The 15791-nt window shown below is 44.4% G+C and overlaps 1 protein-coding gene across 2 annotated transcripts in view; it reads right to left on the reverse strand.

Moving 5' to 3' along the window:
* LOC106561986 (protein BEAN1) overlaps positions 1–15791 on the reverse strand; it is a 57294-nt gene that overhangs the window by 5480 nt on the left and 36023 nt on the right. For both annotated transcript variants that reach the window (XM_014126492.3, XM_014126494.3), the window contains exons 4-5: positions 15508–15705; positions 14506–14647 (exon numbers count right to left, since the gene is read on the reverse strand). In XM_014126492.3, the coding sequence (XP_013981967.1) occupies positions 14506–14647; positions 15508–15705 (340 nt within the window). The remainder of the gene's footprint in view (positions 1–14505; positions 14648–15507; positions 15706–15791) is intronic.

Consider the following 15791-nt stretch of genomic DNA (forward strand, 5'->3'; position numbering starts at 1 on the left):
TACAGAGTCAGGTAGCGGGTCCTCTCCTCGGGTGGTGCTCTGTGCTCAGTGGGACAGTAAAGGATGCTGTTCAGGAGCCTCAGTAATGACTGCTTGATTTCAAATGAGCCGTGCAGCTGACTTACTCCCCGGCCTCTGCTCCCTCCACCCTCCATCACTGTGCTGTAGAGTGCTGCCTGTATGCCTGCGTGCAGAGCTATTTTAGACTCCAGCCGCACTCCGGCTCATTCAGACAGACTTAATGTCCCCAGAACACAGCAGGACAGAGACATTTCACATGATCCGGGGTTACAGACAAAAACAGGACTTGCCATTAGCCGGTGCTATAGTGCAAAAATGGTTCATAAGGGCATTTTCTATGCAAGACTACAGTGGGCCATTAATTTGTCATATAGCAGTACAAATCCAGAGCGAAACCTGACAGACAACATTGACTTTATTCTAAACCTTTTTTTTCCTTTTCTACTTGGATCGACACATCGAAAAAGATTTGCTTTACGATTCTGAGTCAAAAGGTGAGCGTGATCTTAGGTACTTTGTATAAAAAGGTGAGAGATACTTTGTAACTGTGTAACCAAAGAAACAAAACAGAAAATGCACTCGTTTCCTCCCTCTGGCTCTGTACGTGTAACGCTCAATACTGTAGCATGCTCTGTTATGTAATGACTGCATAACACAGCAACGTTAAAGCAGTGGGCACATAAACGCCGACTTACTATTAAGAGGTGATGACACAACTGGTAGTCAGTGGTGATGCATACAGTATCTCTCAACTACTTTATTTTCTTATCTCAAATACTTTCTTCTAAGTGTTGAAGAGGAAGATGATGCCCCACTTCTTATTAGTAAACATCGCACGATCTAATTAGTTCAAATTCTCTCTGGTTACTTGCTGTTATTGAGTAGGTTGTGTTCCATACTCTTATGCATCATTGGTTATAGCTGTGCAGACAGCTGGGCAGTATCAGAACAAACTGACCAGGGGTCATCTGACTACTTGAAGTATCCTGATGTTGTGGGTAGAGAAGGATTTGTTTAGCTAGTAATCACTGTCGGGCACTGGGGCCTTTCAAAAGCACTAAATCAGGAGTTCCCAAACATTTTGGGGTTTTGACCCTATTTTGACATGAAAAATGTTTTGCGACCCCACCATGTAAAAAAAGTGATGGAATCAACGGCAAATGTTAACTTTTTTTTAATTAGGGCTATGACAGTCTATTATAAATCAGTCTGCCAGTATTTATGACAGTATTTCAATCTGATGAAAGTATAGTTCGAAGTGACTAAAATGCATCAAAAATGTATTGAGAAGTTCAGAAGATCATCAGGCAATCATTTTGTATGACCTTCTGTGTAGAAAAGAACATAACCATTAATTCTGTTTTTTTTCCACCCTAGTCTGATTTAGTGCCTGGTCTTGTCCACTCTGTTCTAATGAGACCTGCGTAGCTTGTGGGCATCGTAGAGGGAAACAGAAGACCTGTATGTGTTCCTGATAATCTTATCGTTCGGTGATGGGGTCATAATATTTTGTCGTTTAAACCGTTCAAAAGATAGAGCGACATTGGTCGGAAGAAAACAGAAACCGATCTGTTTATTACAACCGCATTTAACGACTACCAGCTTTTCAAATCAGGCAACCCCACATGAGTTCGCGACCCCTAGTTTGGGAAACGCTGCACTAAATACTGTACATAACACCCACATGTCTCTTAACCTTTCTAACCCATACTGTTAGTCAGCTCCAGTCAGAAGGAATATCAAGTTATCAGCTGTTGCCCCGGTTACTTTCAGCAGTTTTTTCCCCCTACTCGTTTTCATAAATAAATTATGACCATGCTGATCCAGGAAAGAGGGTGAGAGTCTCAGTTTACAGAAGTGTGTGTGTGTGTGTGTGTGTGTGTCTGATATTCATCACACAGCTCAGCAATGTTATTAATCCCTTCAAGGGTGCAATAAACTACCAGCTCCACATAAACATTGAAAATAGGACTTTTCTCTCTAAATAAACACGCTGATGCAGACATTTGTCGAGAGTTTGCCGGTATGGTAGCGCTGTGGACACCTGCGGGCCTAGCTGTTTTCATGCCAGGGTTTCATGAGTGTTTCACCAAGCTGAGAATCCCCCCTCTGATTCCGGTGAGAATATTTTTCACGTTGCAGTCGCCCCCCCCCTTATCGGAAGTATAAGTCCCCTAGGATGCTAACACAAGGTGTTGCATCCTAAAAAGGATGAATTATTAGCTAGCAAAGGCAAATATAACACCGCTACAGCCTAGCCCTGTTTAGATTGTCTAATCAATCCTGCCTGCAGTCTACTGCTGTTTTTATTCATCTACATGCGTTATGGGGTGGTAGGTAGCCTAGCCTAGCGGTTAAGAGCATTGGCCCAGTAATCGAAAGGTCACTGGTTTGAATCCCTGAGCTGACTAAGTGAAAATCTGCCGTTGTGCCCTTGAGCCAGGCACTTAACCATAATTGCTCCTGTAAGTTGCTCTGCTAAATGAGGTAAATGTATGTTTGCATACACATTCATTTCCCTGAGCACAGTTGTATAATTTGTCATCTTGGCTTAATTAGTCATAGGATGAAACTACAGTATGGAGAACCATGGGACTTCTCCAGAAACACCTGTGGTGCATATGACACAGAATGTTGCAAGTAAAGCGCTAAAGTTGCAAGTAAAGCGCAATACTATATACTGTAAATCTTTAAAGGTATACAATGTACTCCAAAGCCCAAGGAGAGGTGTGGGTCACTCGAGGGAGGACCTCTGGCTTCTGGCCTGTAGCTCTGGAGAGATGACAGCACTGACTGGAGCATATGGCTCGGTCTGTCCACTGCACTGCGGGGCTGGCACAGGGAGCTCATCCTTTCAGCTCCCTGGCACTGTCAGAGGCCCATGCCTGTAGAGCTACGTACAAGAGCAACAGTGTATGGTTATGAATGTGCTGTGCATACATTATTGTGCATATACTTGTAGATATTAGTGTGAGTTTGTGCGTGTGTGTGAATGCAAGCGTGTTTGTTTAGATTAGTATACACTCAGTGTACAAAACATTCAGAACACCTGCTCTTTCCATGACATAGACTGACCAGGTGAATCCAGGTGAAAGCTATGATCCCTTATTGAAGCCACTTGTTAAATACACTTCAATCAGTATAGATGAAGGGGAGGAGACTGGTTAAAGAAGGATTTTTAAGCCTTGAGACAATTGAGACATAGATAGTGTATGTGTGCCACTCAGAGGGTGAATGGGCCAGACAAAGGATTTAAGTACCTTTCACCGGGGTATGGTAGTATGTGCCAGGCACACCGGTTTGTGTCGAGAACTGCAATGCTGCTGGGTTTTTCACGCAAAACAGTTTCCTGTGTGTATCATGAATGGTCCACCATCCAAAGGACATCTAGCCAACTTGACACAACTGTGGGAAGCACAGGAGTCAACATGAGCCAGCAACCCTGTGGAACGCTTTTGACACCTTGTAGAGTCCATGCCCCAACGAATTGAGGCTGTTCTGAGGGCAAAAGGGGGTGTGAGGTGCAACTCAATATTAGGAAGGTGTTCTTAATGTTTTGTACACTCAGTGTATACAGTACCAGTCAAAAGTTTGGACACACCTACTCATTCAAGGGTCTTTCTTTATCTTTACTATTTTCTACATTGTAGAATAATAGTGAAGACATCAAAACTATGAAATAACACATATGGAATCATGTAGTAAACAAAAAAATGTTAAACAAATATTTTGGATTCTTCAAAGTAGCCACCATTGGCCTTGATGACAGCTTTGCACACTCTTGGCATTCTCTCAACCAGCTTCATGAGGTAGTCACCTGGAATGCTTTTCCAACAGTCATGAAGGAGTTCCCACATATGCTGAACACTTGTTGGCTGCTTTTCCTTCACTCTGCGGTCCAACTCATCCCAAACCATCACAATTGGTTTGAGGTCGGGTGATTGTGGAGGCCAGGTCATCTGATGCAGCAGTCCTTTTTGGTCCAATAGCCCTTACATAGCCCAGAGGTTTGTTTTGGGTCATTGTTCTGTTGAAAAACAAATGATAGTCCCACTAAAAGCAAACCAGATAGAATGGCGTATCGCTGCAGAATGCTGTGGAAGCCATGCTGGTTAAGTGTGCCTTTAATTCTAAATAAATCACTGACAGTGTCACCAGCAAAGCACCCCCAAACCATCACACCTCCTCCTCCATGCTTCACGGTGGGAACCACACACAGAGATCATCTGTTCACCAACTCACAAAGACACGGTCGTTGGAACCAAAAATCTCACATTTGGACTCATCAGACCAAAGGACAGTTTTCCACCTGTCTAATGTCCATTGCTCGTGTTTCTTGGCCCAAGCAAGTCTCTTCTTCTTATTGGTGTCCTTTAGTAGTGGTTTCTTTACAGCAATTCGACCATGAAGGCCTGATTCACGCAGTCTCCTCTGAACAGTTGATGTTGAGATGTGTCTATTACTTGAACTCTGTGAAGTATTTATTTGGGCTGCAATCTGAGGTGCAGTTAATTGATGATTTCTGAGGCTGGTAACTCTAAACAGCGTATCCTCTGCAGCAGAGGTAATTCTGGGTCTTCCTTTCCTGTGGCGGTCCTCATGAGAGCCAGTTTCATCATAGCGCTTGATGGTTTGTGCGACTGCACTTGAAGACATTTTCAAAGTTCTTGAAATGTTTCTCATTGACTGACCTTCATGTCTTAATTAAAGTAATGATAGACTGCCATTTCTCTTTGCTTATTTGAGCTGTTCTTCCCTTAGTATGGACTTGGTCTTTTACCAAATAGGGCTATCTTCTGTATACCACCCCTATCTTGTCATAATACAACTGATTGTCTCAAACGCAATAAGAAGGAAAGACATTCCGCATATTAACTTTGAACAAGGCACACCTGTTAATTGAAATGCATTCCAGGTGACTACCTCATGAAGGTGGTTGAGAGAATGCCAAGTGTGCAAAGCTGTCATCAAGGCAAGGGGTGGCTACCTTGAAGAATCTGAAATCTAACATTTTTTTTTATTTGTTTAACAGTTTTTTGCTTACTACATCATTCCATATGTGTTATTTCCTAGTTTTGATGTCTTCACGATTATTCTACAATGTAGAAAATAGGAAAAATAAGGAAAAATCCTGGAATGAGTAGGTGTGTCCAAACTTTTGACTGGTACTGTATGTAAATAACATAATAGTGTGGTGTATGTGTGTGTGCGTGTGTATTTGTGCTGGGATGTGCCCAGTTCTCCCTCTGCGGAAGCAAGGCCCTTCACAGGCTCCACAGGTGAGCTGCTGATCTAGGTGGTGTAAGCTCTGTAGTTTCCCTGAGCCATCTGTGGCAATGGCAGCACTGCCCAGCATCACATGCCTTTCCCTCCATCCATCCACTCCACCCTGCTGCCTCCTATCCCTGACTATGCACACAATGTACACTACAAAACACACTCTCTCTTTTATCCTCGCCAATGCACTAGTCCTCGGCCAACAGATTTAGATATTTCTTTTTTGCACTGGGTATTCTTCCTGATCTAAATCTACCTCAATCTATGACACATCTTAGCCTGAATTCAGGCATAAGGAAACATCCCTGTGGTGTGGTTGATTCTTCCCATGTTAATTGGAACAGCAAGGAAGAATACGTAGCTTGAGAAGCCGTAGTTTGGGAGTGATAAAAGCACATTAGGTCTCAGACACGAATCGTGCCTCTGTTAATATGAGGAGTGATTTCCCTCCCTCCACAGCGTAGCAGAGATGGATGGAGGCTATGAGAGGCAGAGGCATTGACAGAGTGGCTTGTTCAGCACCAACAACCAAGCCCACCACCACCACCACTAACCCCATCTAACAGTGGAGCCTAACATCCAAACCGATAATAACACCAGCTCTCTAAAGGCTTGAAAACACAAGCACTACTTGACAATTTGCCAATTAGAAGCTAGTAATCCTGTCCGGTCTTATCATCATAATGCGTTGTGTTGGCATAAGACTTTCTTAGCTGTAGCCGTGACACTACAAAGATCAACACCGTTTTTGACAATCTGTTGATCATTAGCATGTCTGTCTCGTTAAAGGACAAGCTCTGACTATCAACAATCAGGTGTTGGTATTTTGCGCAGAACAAAGACTGTTAAGAAACACGACTGGACACGTTAAGAGACACGATTGGCTAAGCCTCCTCTTTCTCTCACTCGTGCCCACTCAGGCGCTCTCTTGTAAGCCTTGTTTATACCTGGCGCTAACATGCATCCTGTGTCCTGACCTTGTCCACATTCTGATTGGGCCCACATCTTTAGATATGCATCTACACATGGTATTTAAATGTCTCTTATCCATCCACTGCGTCCACATTCTGACCAGATTTCTTGGTCCCTCCCTGTATGCAAATTGTTTGACAGATACATAATATTGATTTATTTATTGATTTTAAGGCACATATTGACATCATAAGTCAATGTGTCCCGTGTGGCTCAGTTGGTAGAGCATGGTGTTTGCAACGCCAGGGTTGTGGGTTTGATTCCCACGGGGGACCAGTACGGGAATTTTTTTTATGAAATGTATGCACTCACTACTGTAAGTTGCTCTGGATAAGAGTGTCTGCGAAATTACAAAAATGTAAATGTAATGTTGCCGCATGACTGATGATTTTAGAAGGCAGGATAGTGATGATTTAAATGGTTTCACTGTCCGGATCCGTCTACACCTAAGATATCCAGACACAACGCGGGCCTGGCTACCTCCGGAGGTGGTCAGGAAGGCCTGATCACAATCCGTCTTTTAATCTTCTACACCTGTCAAAGAAATGTGGGCACAATAAGAATGTGGACAAGATCAGGACAAAAGGCGCATGTTAGAACCAGTTATGAATGGGGCTTTAGCCTACGTTTGCATACTGTATGTAACCTACAGGTTTATCTGATGGAAAAGGCCCAGTGAATAAATGAGGTAGGACATTACTATCTATACAGAAATTGAGCAGATTGATATATCGGCAAACTGAATTACACACTATTCAGTGACATTAATAGCCCTGTCTATGGCAGTAATATTCCATATTTTTCATAATTTGTTGTTGAACAGGAATGGGCCCGATGTTTCAGATGGCTCCTCTGGAGGGAGAGGTAATTTCACCCTCTTTAGAGGCCCCTCACAGGGCCTTACACAGGGGCCACTGCACTAATGGACTGTCATATAAATGTAAATAACATTGTGACTCTGTGAAACAAACCTTGAAGGGCAAGCAGGCAGAATTGAGCCGGATAAACAAACAAGCACGCTCGAGCATGCACTCACGCAGGCGTGTGCGCATGCACGTTACGCACACACACACACGCGCACGCGCACGCACACACACACAACCCTGGAATCCTGGGCGGCAGGTAGCCTAGCAGTTAAGAGCATTGGGCCAGTAACCGAAAGGTCGCTGGGTAAAATCCCTGAGCCGACTAGGTGAAAAATCTGTCGACGTGTCCTTGAGCAAGGCACTTAACCCTAATTGTTCCAGGGTCACCGTCAATAATGACTAACCTGTGCTCTGACCCTACTCTCCGAGGGTGTCTCAGTGTGATATGCAAAACAAATTGTGAAATAGGACAAATGGAAGCACCCAGCTAATTATCTTATCTCATCTTTATACCCGAGGGAGGGGAGGGAAAAGTGAGTGGCTTCAAACCAAACCCACAGAGTAGTCAGTCATCTAGTCACAGAAAGGTTGCATTTCCTCTCAGGTTAGTTTTCTAGCTTCATTATGAAATATATGGGGTAATTCCTATATAGTGAAATCATCAGGAGCTGTCTAGGATGTAATCACAGACAAGTAGTCAGTAAGCAGGTGTAGTGTCAGCCAGGGATCAGAGTGGAGATGATATGGTGGAGGCTGGCAGGATGTCTAGACCTGCAGATTGAGCCTGTGGAGGTTTAGAGGACTGTCAGGATTAAGTCTCATCCTCCTCCTATGTAATCCAATCACAGTGAGGAAAGAGTGCATTAACTAGACTCTAGCACACTGAACCTAAACAGGGAATAAAGAACTGCTCTGTGAGGAAACAACTTTTTATTTATTTTAATTTTATCTTTATATTATCAGGGAGACCAAGGTCTCTTTTACAGATGAGCCCTGAATTACAGAAATGACAGAAAATACACACATCAAAATATAAATATAAAATGCAAGCAGAAAGAAAGAAAAGTAATCAGTAATAAGGTCCTCAATCAGCTTTCTGAATTGCCCTAGAGGCACCAAAACATCACATTTAAGAACATTTTGAAGATTGTTCCACAAATAAGGTGCAAGTAAAACTAAAAACTGATTTATCTAACTCAGTAGAGACCGAAGGAATTTCCAGAGTTAACCATCTCTGGAAATCATGTTAGGCAGCTGCGTTCTTATAGATGATGTCACCATAGTCTAGGACCGATCGGAATGTCGACTGAATAATCGGCTTTCTACTATTTAGCGAGAGGAATTACCTATTTTTTTTTTTTTATAGAAGAAGCTAATTTTTATTCTCAGTTTCTTAACTAACTCATCAATATGGTTTTTAAAAGACAGCTTTTCATCTATCCAAATGCCCAGATATTTGTAAGTCGGGACACGATCAATATGGACACCATCCAAATTATACTGCTCAAAAAAATAAAGGGAACACTTAAACAACACATCCTAGATCTGAATGAAAGAAATAATCTTATTAAATACTTTTTTCTTTACATAGTTGAATGTGCTGACAACAAAATCACACAAAAATAATCAATGGAAATCCAATTTATCAACCCATGGAGGTCTGGATTTGGAGTCACACTCAAAATTAAAGTGGAAAACCACACTACAGGCTGATCCAACTTTGATGTAATGTCCTTAAAACAAGTCAAAATGAGGCTCAGTAGTGTGTGTGGCCTCCACGTGCCTGTATGACCTCCCTACAACGCCTGGGCATGCTCCTGGACAGTCTGTGGTGCAACGTGGCGTTGGTGGATGGAGCGAGACATGATGTCCCAGATGTGCTCAATTGGATTCAGGTCTGGGGAATGGGCGGGCCAGTCCATAGCATCAATGCCTTCCTCTTGCAGGAACTGCTGACACACTCCAGCCACATGAGGTCTAGAATTGTCTTGCATTAGGAGGAACCCAGGGCCAACCGCACCAGCATATGGTCTCACAAGGGGTCTGAGGATCTCATCTCGGTACCTAATGGCAGTCAGGCTACCTCTGGCGAGCACATGCGGCCCCCAAAAGAAATGCCACCCCACACCATGACTGACCCACCGCCAAACCGGTCATGCTGGAGGATGTTGCAGGCAGCAGAACGTTCTCCACGGCGTCTCCAGACTCTGTCACGTCTGTCACATGTGCTCAGTGTGAACCTGCTTTCATCTGTGAAGAGCACAGGGCGCCAGTGGCGAATTTGCCAATCTTGGTGTTCTCTGGCAAATGCCAAACGTCCTGCACGGTGTTGGGCTGTAAGCACAACCCCCACCTGTGGACGTCGGGCCCTCATACCACCCTCATGGAGTCTGTTTCTGACCGTTTGAGCAGACACATGTACATTTGTGGCCTGCTGGAGGTCATTTTGCAGGGCTCTGGCAGTGCTTCTCCTGCTCCTCCTTGCACAAAGGCGGAGGTAGAGGTCCTGCTGCTGGGTTGTTGCCCTCCTACGGCCTCCTCCACGTCTCCTGATGTACTGGCCTGTCTCCTGGTAGCGCCTCCATGCTCTGGACACTACGCTGACAGACACAGCAAACCTTCTTGCCACAGCTCGCATTGATGTGCCATCCTGGATGAGCTGCACTACCTGAGCCACTTGTGTGGGTTGTAGACTCCGTCTCATGCTACCACTAGAGTGAAAGCACTGCCAGCATTCAAAAGTGACCAAAACATCAGCCAGGAAGCATAGGAACTGAGAAGTGCAGGTCCTAATCCAGGCACTTGTCATCTCCCGTCTGGATTACTGCAACTCGCTGTTGGCTGGGCTCCCTGCCTGTGCCATTAAACCCCTACAACTCATCCAGAACGCCACAGCCCGTCTGGTGTTCAACCTTCCCAAGTTCTCTCACGTCACCCCGCTCCTCCGCTCTCTCCACTGGCTTCCTGTTGAAGCTCGCATCCGCTACAAGACCATGGTGCTTGCCTACGGAGCTGTGAGGGGAACGGCACCTCCGTACCTTCAGGCTCTGATCAGGCCCTACACCCAAACAAGGGCACTGCGTTCATCCACCTCTGGCCTGCTCGCCTCCCTACCTCTGAGGAAGCACAGTTCCCGCTCAGCCCAGTCAAAACTGTTCGCTGCTCTGGCACCCCAATGGTGGAACAAGCTCCCTCACGACGCCAGGACAGCGGAGTCAATCACCACCTTCCGGAGACACCTGAAACCCCACCTTTTTAAGGAATAACTAGGATAGGATGAAGTAATCCTTCTAACCCCCCCCTTAACAGATTTAGATGCACTATTGTAAAGTGGTTGTTCCACTGGAGATCATAAGGTGAATCCACCAATTTGTAAGTTGCTCTGGATAAGAGCGTCTGCTAAATGACTTAAATGTAATGTAAATGTAAGTGGTCTGTGGTCCCCACCTGCAGAACCACTCCTTTATTGGGGGTGTCTTGCTAATTGCCTATAATTTCCACCTGTTGTCTATTCCATTTGCACAACAGCATGTGAAATTTATTGTCAATCAGTGTTGCTTTCTAAGTGGACAGTTTGATTTCACAGAAGTGTGATTGACTTGGAGTTACATTGTGTTGTTTTATTTGTTCGCTTTATTTTTTCGAGCAGTGTACATATGTTTAAATCATCAGAGTTATTTTTATGCAGTCTATATAACAACATTTACTTAGTTTTACCTGCATTCAATACTAATTTCAGGTCAATAAAGTGTTTATGTAATACAATGAATGCAGACTGTAGTTCAGATAGAGCCTGGTCAATCGTGGGGGCAATAGCATACAAGTGCAGGTTACAATTTTAGGATTGTAAATAGTAAAGAGTACAGGACCTGATTTAACACCATCAGTAGATACACATTGAGTTCTATCTGTCAAGTCATTTTTAAACCAACTGTCAAGACTGGTGCTCAGGTAGAGGTTGTTTCCATTTTGTTACACAAACCTAAGGCGATCCTCTCCTCTCATTTAGAGAGGTAGTGAGAAACAGTGTTTATTGTACCATGTGTTACAATCAATGTATTGTAGACTTTTATCAGCTGGCTTATCAACTTTCTTTTATCAGCTTATCAACTTTCCTTCATCAGCTGGCTTATCAACTTTCTTTTATCAGCTTATCAACTTTCTGTTGTCAGCTGGCATCATCACTTCATAAGAGTCTTTAGAAAAGATGGCAGACCAAACTGCAAGAGAGAGGAATACGGCTGAATTATTAAAACGCCAATTAGCTGGGCTGCCATTTAGATCAAACACTCCAGGCGTCTTTCACTGCAAAGCAATGGCATTTACCAGCAGCACCAGAGGCTTGTTCAGGGAGCGAAGCAGGCTGGGCGCTGGGCGGAGAGTTTAGAGTGTGAGGCGGAGCACCCAGCCATGAAAGAGTTGAGCTGTGCAACAGTACTCTAATGAACGACTTGACACAACAGCGTGGTTCAACTCAACCTCAGAGAGGTTACCGAGGCCTGACCTAACTCAGCAAGCGTGCAGGAGAACTGAATTGTAAGGCTGGTGTGTAAATGGAGTCTTCTTTTCCCTCTCTTTCTCTTCCTCTCTTTCTCTTAGCTCTCCTACTCTTTCTGTCTCCTTACTGTATGTCTTCAAAGACTACACTAGGAGGGTAGAGGACAGCCATCTTGGCAAGTTGAAACTAAAAAAGGCTTTCAAAAGGATCTTCGAGCACAATCCCCAGTCCCCACAACGGTTTGCTGCTAATAAGGTGAGCATGGCTTACAGCAAAGTTAAGAGTATCAGTATCAGTATATACAGTATCATTCAGCACAGTGGGTCTCCACTGGTTTTGACTGGGGACCCAAATTTGACAACGACAATTGAGTCGCGACCCAATATGATGGACTGTTGATGATTCCATTTTGTAATGTTGTATTGCAGCTGCCTTCTTGAGCAGGCTTCACTTGCTAAATAGACTCTGTCTCACGGGTCTTCTATTATGGTATTAAAGAAAGCCAATACACAGCCATATTAACTGAGAAAACGTGTAAATACATTCAAGAGAATAAGCCATTTTAATTAGGAGACCAGTTCAGGAGTGGGGTGTAATACATTATCAGGCACCATGTCCTTCGCTGCCAATGCCTCCCTGTGTCGGAAGCAGTGGTTCCACGTCCCACTCGGTGCTCTCTCCAGTATCCGCTTTACTAACCCGAAGTGCTTTCCCGTCATGGCAGGTGCCCCATCAGTTGTCACACTGACGCACCCATCCCAGACCAGTCCCACACAGGTGCATATCAATTGTGTTAAAGACAGCCTCTGCAGTGGTGGTGATGGGAAAATCAGCACTAAAAAAGGAACTGCTCCTCAAAGTTACTATCCCACACGTGTCTAACATAGACCATTAGAATTGTATGGTTAGACACATCTGCTGATTCATCAAGCTGCATGTCCTCATGTCCTCAGACATGTCCTGGATTCTCCTCCTAATGGTGTCATTGGATAGGGTTATAGTTTTAAGTTTGTTGGCGGGTGACTCTCCCAATATTTCAGTGCACATATCAATCGCAGCAGGAAGTATGAGATCCTCTGCGCTGGTGTGGGTTTTTTTGCACTTAGCAATGCGCTGGGCCACAAGGCATGATGCGCAAAGTGTCTTTTCTTGTTTGGTGAATACGTTCTTAATGAATCTTGTGAGGACACCAGATATTGACATTTTCTTTTAAAAAAGTCAGCTGTCTTATCTTCGTGGCTTGGATGCTTGGTGTCCAGATCCCTTTTCATTTTGGAGGGTTTCATGCTCTCATTAGCTAACAGCTCGTTGCATAGGACGTCTACACTCACCATGCTTGTCTTCAATATATGTAAAACAATAATTGATGAAGTCCGGGTGGTATTTTCTCTTCTTGACAGGGACCGGGTTGTCCGCCTTGCTGTTGACATTGGAAGCAGCAGTAGACGAAGAGGGAGCTGCACGTTTTAAAAACCTGTCCGTGATTTTACTCTGACAGCTAGCCTACATGAGTTAAATGACAGTTAACTATCCACATGTGCAATGCCTGCAGAACACATCTGCATACTTAGCTATCAATCAAGATTGCTGTCATAAGAAGATCTGTATTATCTGATTGGTCGTGTCACATTTAAAAAAAAACAATGTTGCAGAGTGATATTTTCATTGGATCAGTGTGTGTGTGTGTGTGTGTGTGTGTGTGTGTGTGTGTGTGTGGGGTCAGTGAGTGTGTGCAGCGCGAATACCCTCCAAGTTCAAACGTAGCTAGCCATTTCAACACTGCTGATGTGCTGCACATGTAAAGTCAGCAACAATAAGCGGTGAGACCGTATCCTTTCAAAATAAAAGTTTCAGTGTGGCGGTTACCTTTCAAAATATTTTTGTATTACATTTTTTATATTCTTGCAAAAGTCCCACGACCCCTTAAAATCGCGACCCCCCCACCAAAGTGACTGAGTCATGCGTTAGACCGCTGTGCCACTCGGAAGCTCAACGGCACTGCATCTCAGCGCAAGAGGGGACACTACAGTCCCTGGTTCGAATCCAGGCTGAATCACATCCGGCTGTGATTGGGAGTCCCATAGGGCGGTGCACAATTGGCCCAGCATCGTCCGGGTTTGGACGGGGTAGAACTTAATTGTAAATAAGAATTTGTTCTTAAACTGACTTGCCTAGTTAAATAAAAAAATGCATGCATACATTTGACATACAGGTGGTCCCAGGAATTGAACACACTATCCTGGCATTGTAAGTGCTGTGCTCTACTAACTGAGCTAGAGAACTACAGTTATTGCATGGAAACTGGAATGCACATGAAATACATATTTCATATATTCCAAAACCCTTTACATTTCAATCATATAACCGTAAGAGTGCACTAAGTACAGAAAGCCTATGGCTCTCCACTATGGTGGATGATACTGTGATCTTCAGATTGATTAGAGAGCTCTTAACCACTTCTCACATCTACTCATTACTACAGCTCTCCATTCCCCTGCACATCCCTCCATTCCATTCCATTACCTTGACCCTTCACAATGGTCCTGCTTCATTATCATAGCCAGATCCTATCACTCACACACACACACACACACACACACACACACACACACACACACACACCCACACACACACACACACACACACACACACACACACACACACAAAACCTGGGGATCACCCAGAGGTAACCAACCAGAAGAATAGTGGTGATCATGTTCATTACTCATCTGTCATTTATCATAATGCATGAAGATAACAGCAAATGGACCATCAGAGAACTCCCTTTATCTAGCCATAACGGTGACCAAAGGAATGAAGATGATCGTAATGCCATTTTGGGTGGTAATACAGTAGAGTTAAATGACTTACTGAGGCGGGGAGTCTGGATACATCACATTGACTTGTGATAGAGTCTCCACGTAGGAGTCAAAGTCAAACGCTGGAGGGAACTCCTCGATACACGTCGACCTCAGCTCCCCGATGGATCCGCCGTACGAAAAGCCATCCGGCGCTGTGGAGAGGCAGGGCAGTTTAATACAATACTAACAAACAAAGTAGATTTTTTTCTCAGTGAACTACAGCACACAGTCAGGATTGTAAATATGCTCTGTGTTCAGTTCAACTGAATTATATATCTCATGGTTTAGGGATCCTACTTTGAACTGAATAAGCAGATTTACAGGTAATATTTCTTTTTGCAGTCTATCTCTCTCATCTGCACTGTTTTTACATTGGAGCAGTCAGAATCTTTTATGAAACATAATGCTAAGGGCATGTGGCTACTTAAAGATAGAGGGGCTGTGATTGAAGCCAGTGCGATACTATCTGGGTATATCAGCCTTTGGCCAGGCAGAGGGAGAATGGGGCCGGGTCCTCAAACAAAGGATGCTCTTTGAGCTTTTTGTGCTGTCTCTGTGTGAACTGACAATGGGACCCGGTCCATGGGGCCAAGTGGCCTTCCACAGACGTGGCTTTGGCTGTGTGTGTGTGTGTGATTCAGTTTGGCGCAATATTTCGTTATTTTCCCATTCCGTTATCAACCCCACAGGCAGAGTGTGGTTCCTTTATATGACGTTTCAGGAAAAGAGCACTGGTTGGTTTAAATGCCAGCTCTGGAGAATGCCAAATGTGGCATATTAATGCCATGTGGGTGAAATGTGTTCATTGGAAGACTGAACTGAATATCTTCTATTGGTTCAGCTCTGGGAAAAGTAACATAGACAATTCATGGCCATACATTTTGTCCCAGGGATTTGTAAACAAGACCTATGAAACAGCTTGTAACTGAAAACCGATAAACTAAAGCGTATGAATGAACAGACCTCTTACACACCTACTGGCCTCATCGATGGACAACTCTCTGTAACTCACCATAGCTGGCCCGCAGGTGGGGGTTGCGCAGACGGCTGTCTTTGCGCAGGCTGCCCACGATGATGGTAACGCAGGACAGGAAGAGCACCAGGCCGATGACGATGCCAGCCACCACCAGCGGAGATACCAGCAGGCTGGCCTCGCTGCCCCCATCACGGCAGTCTGGGTACTCATGGGCACTGCTCTGGTTCGAGCTCACTGCACAGATCACAGACCACAGGTGGGGCACAGCCACAGAAAAGAGAAGGCAGGGAAGAATGGAATAAAAGAGGGACAGTGTGGAG

The sequence above is a fragment of the Salmo salar genome, chromosome 11, assembly GCF_965601325.2.
Source record: "Salmo salar chromosome 11, fSalSal1, whole genome shotgun sequence".
Taxonomy (NCBI): domain Eukaryota; kingdom Metazoa; phylum Chordata; class Actinopteri; order Salmoniformes; family Salmonidae; genus Salmo; species Salmo salar.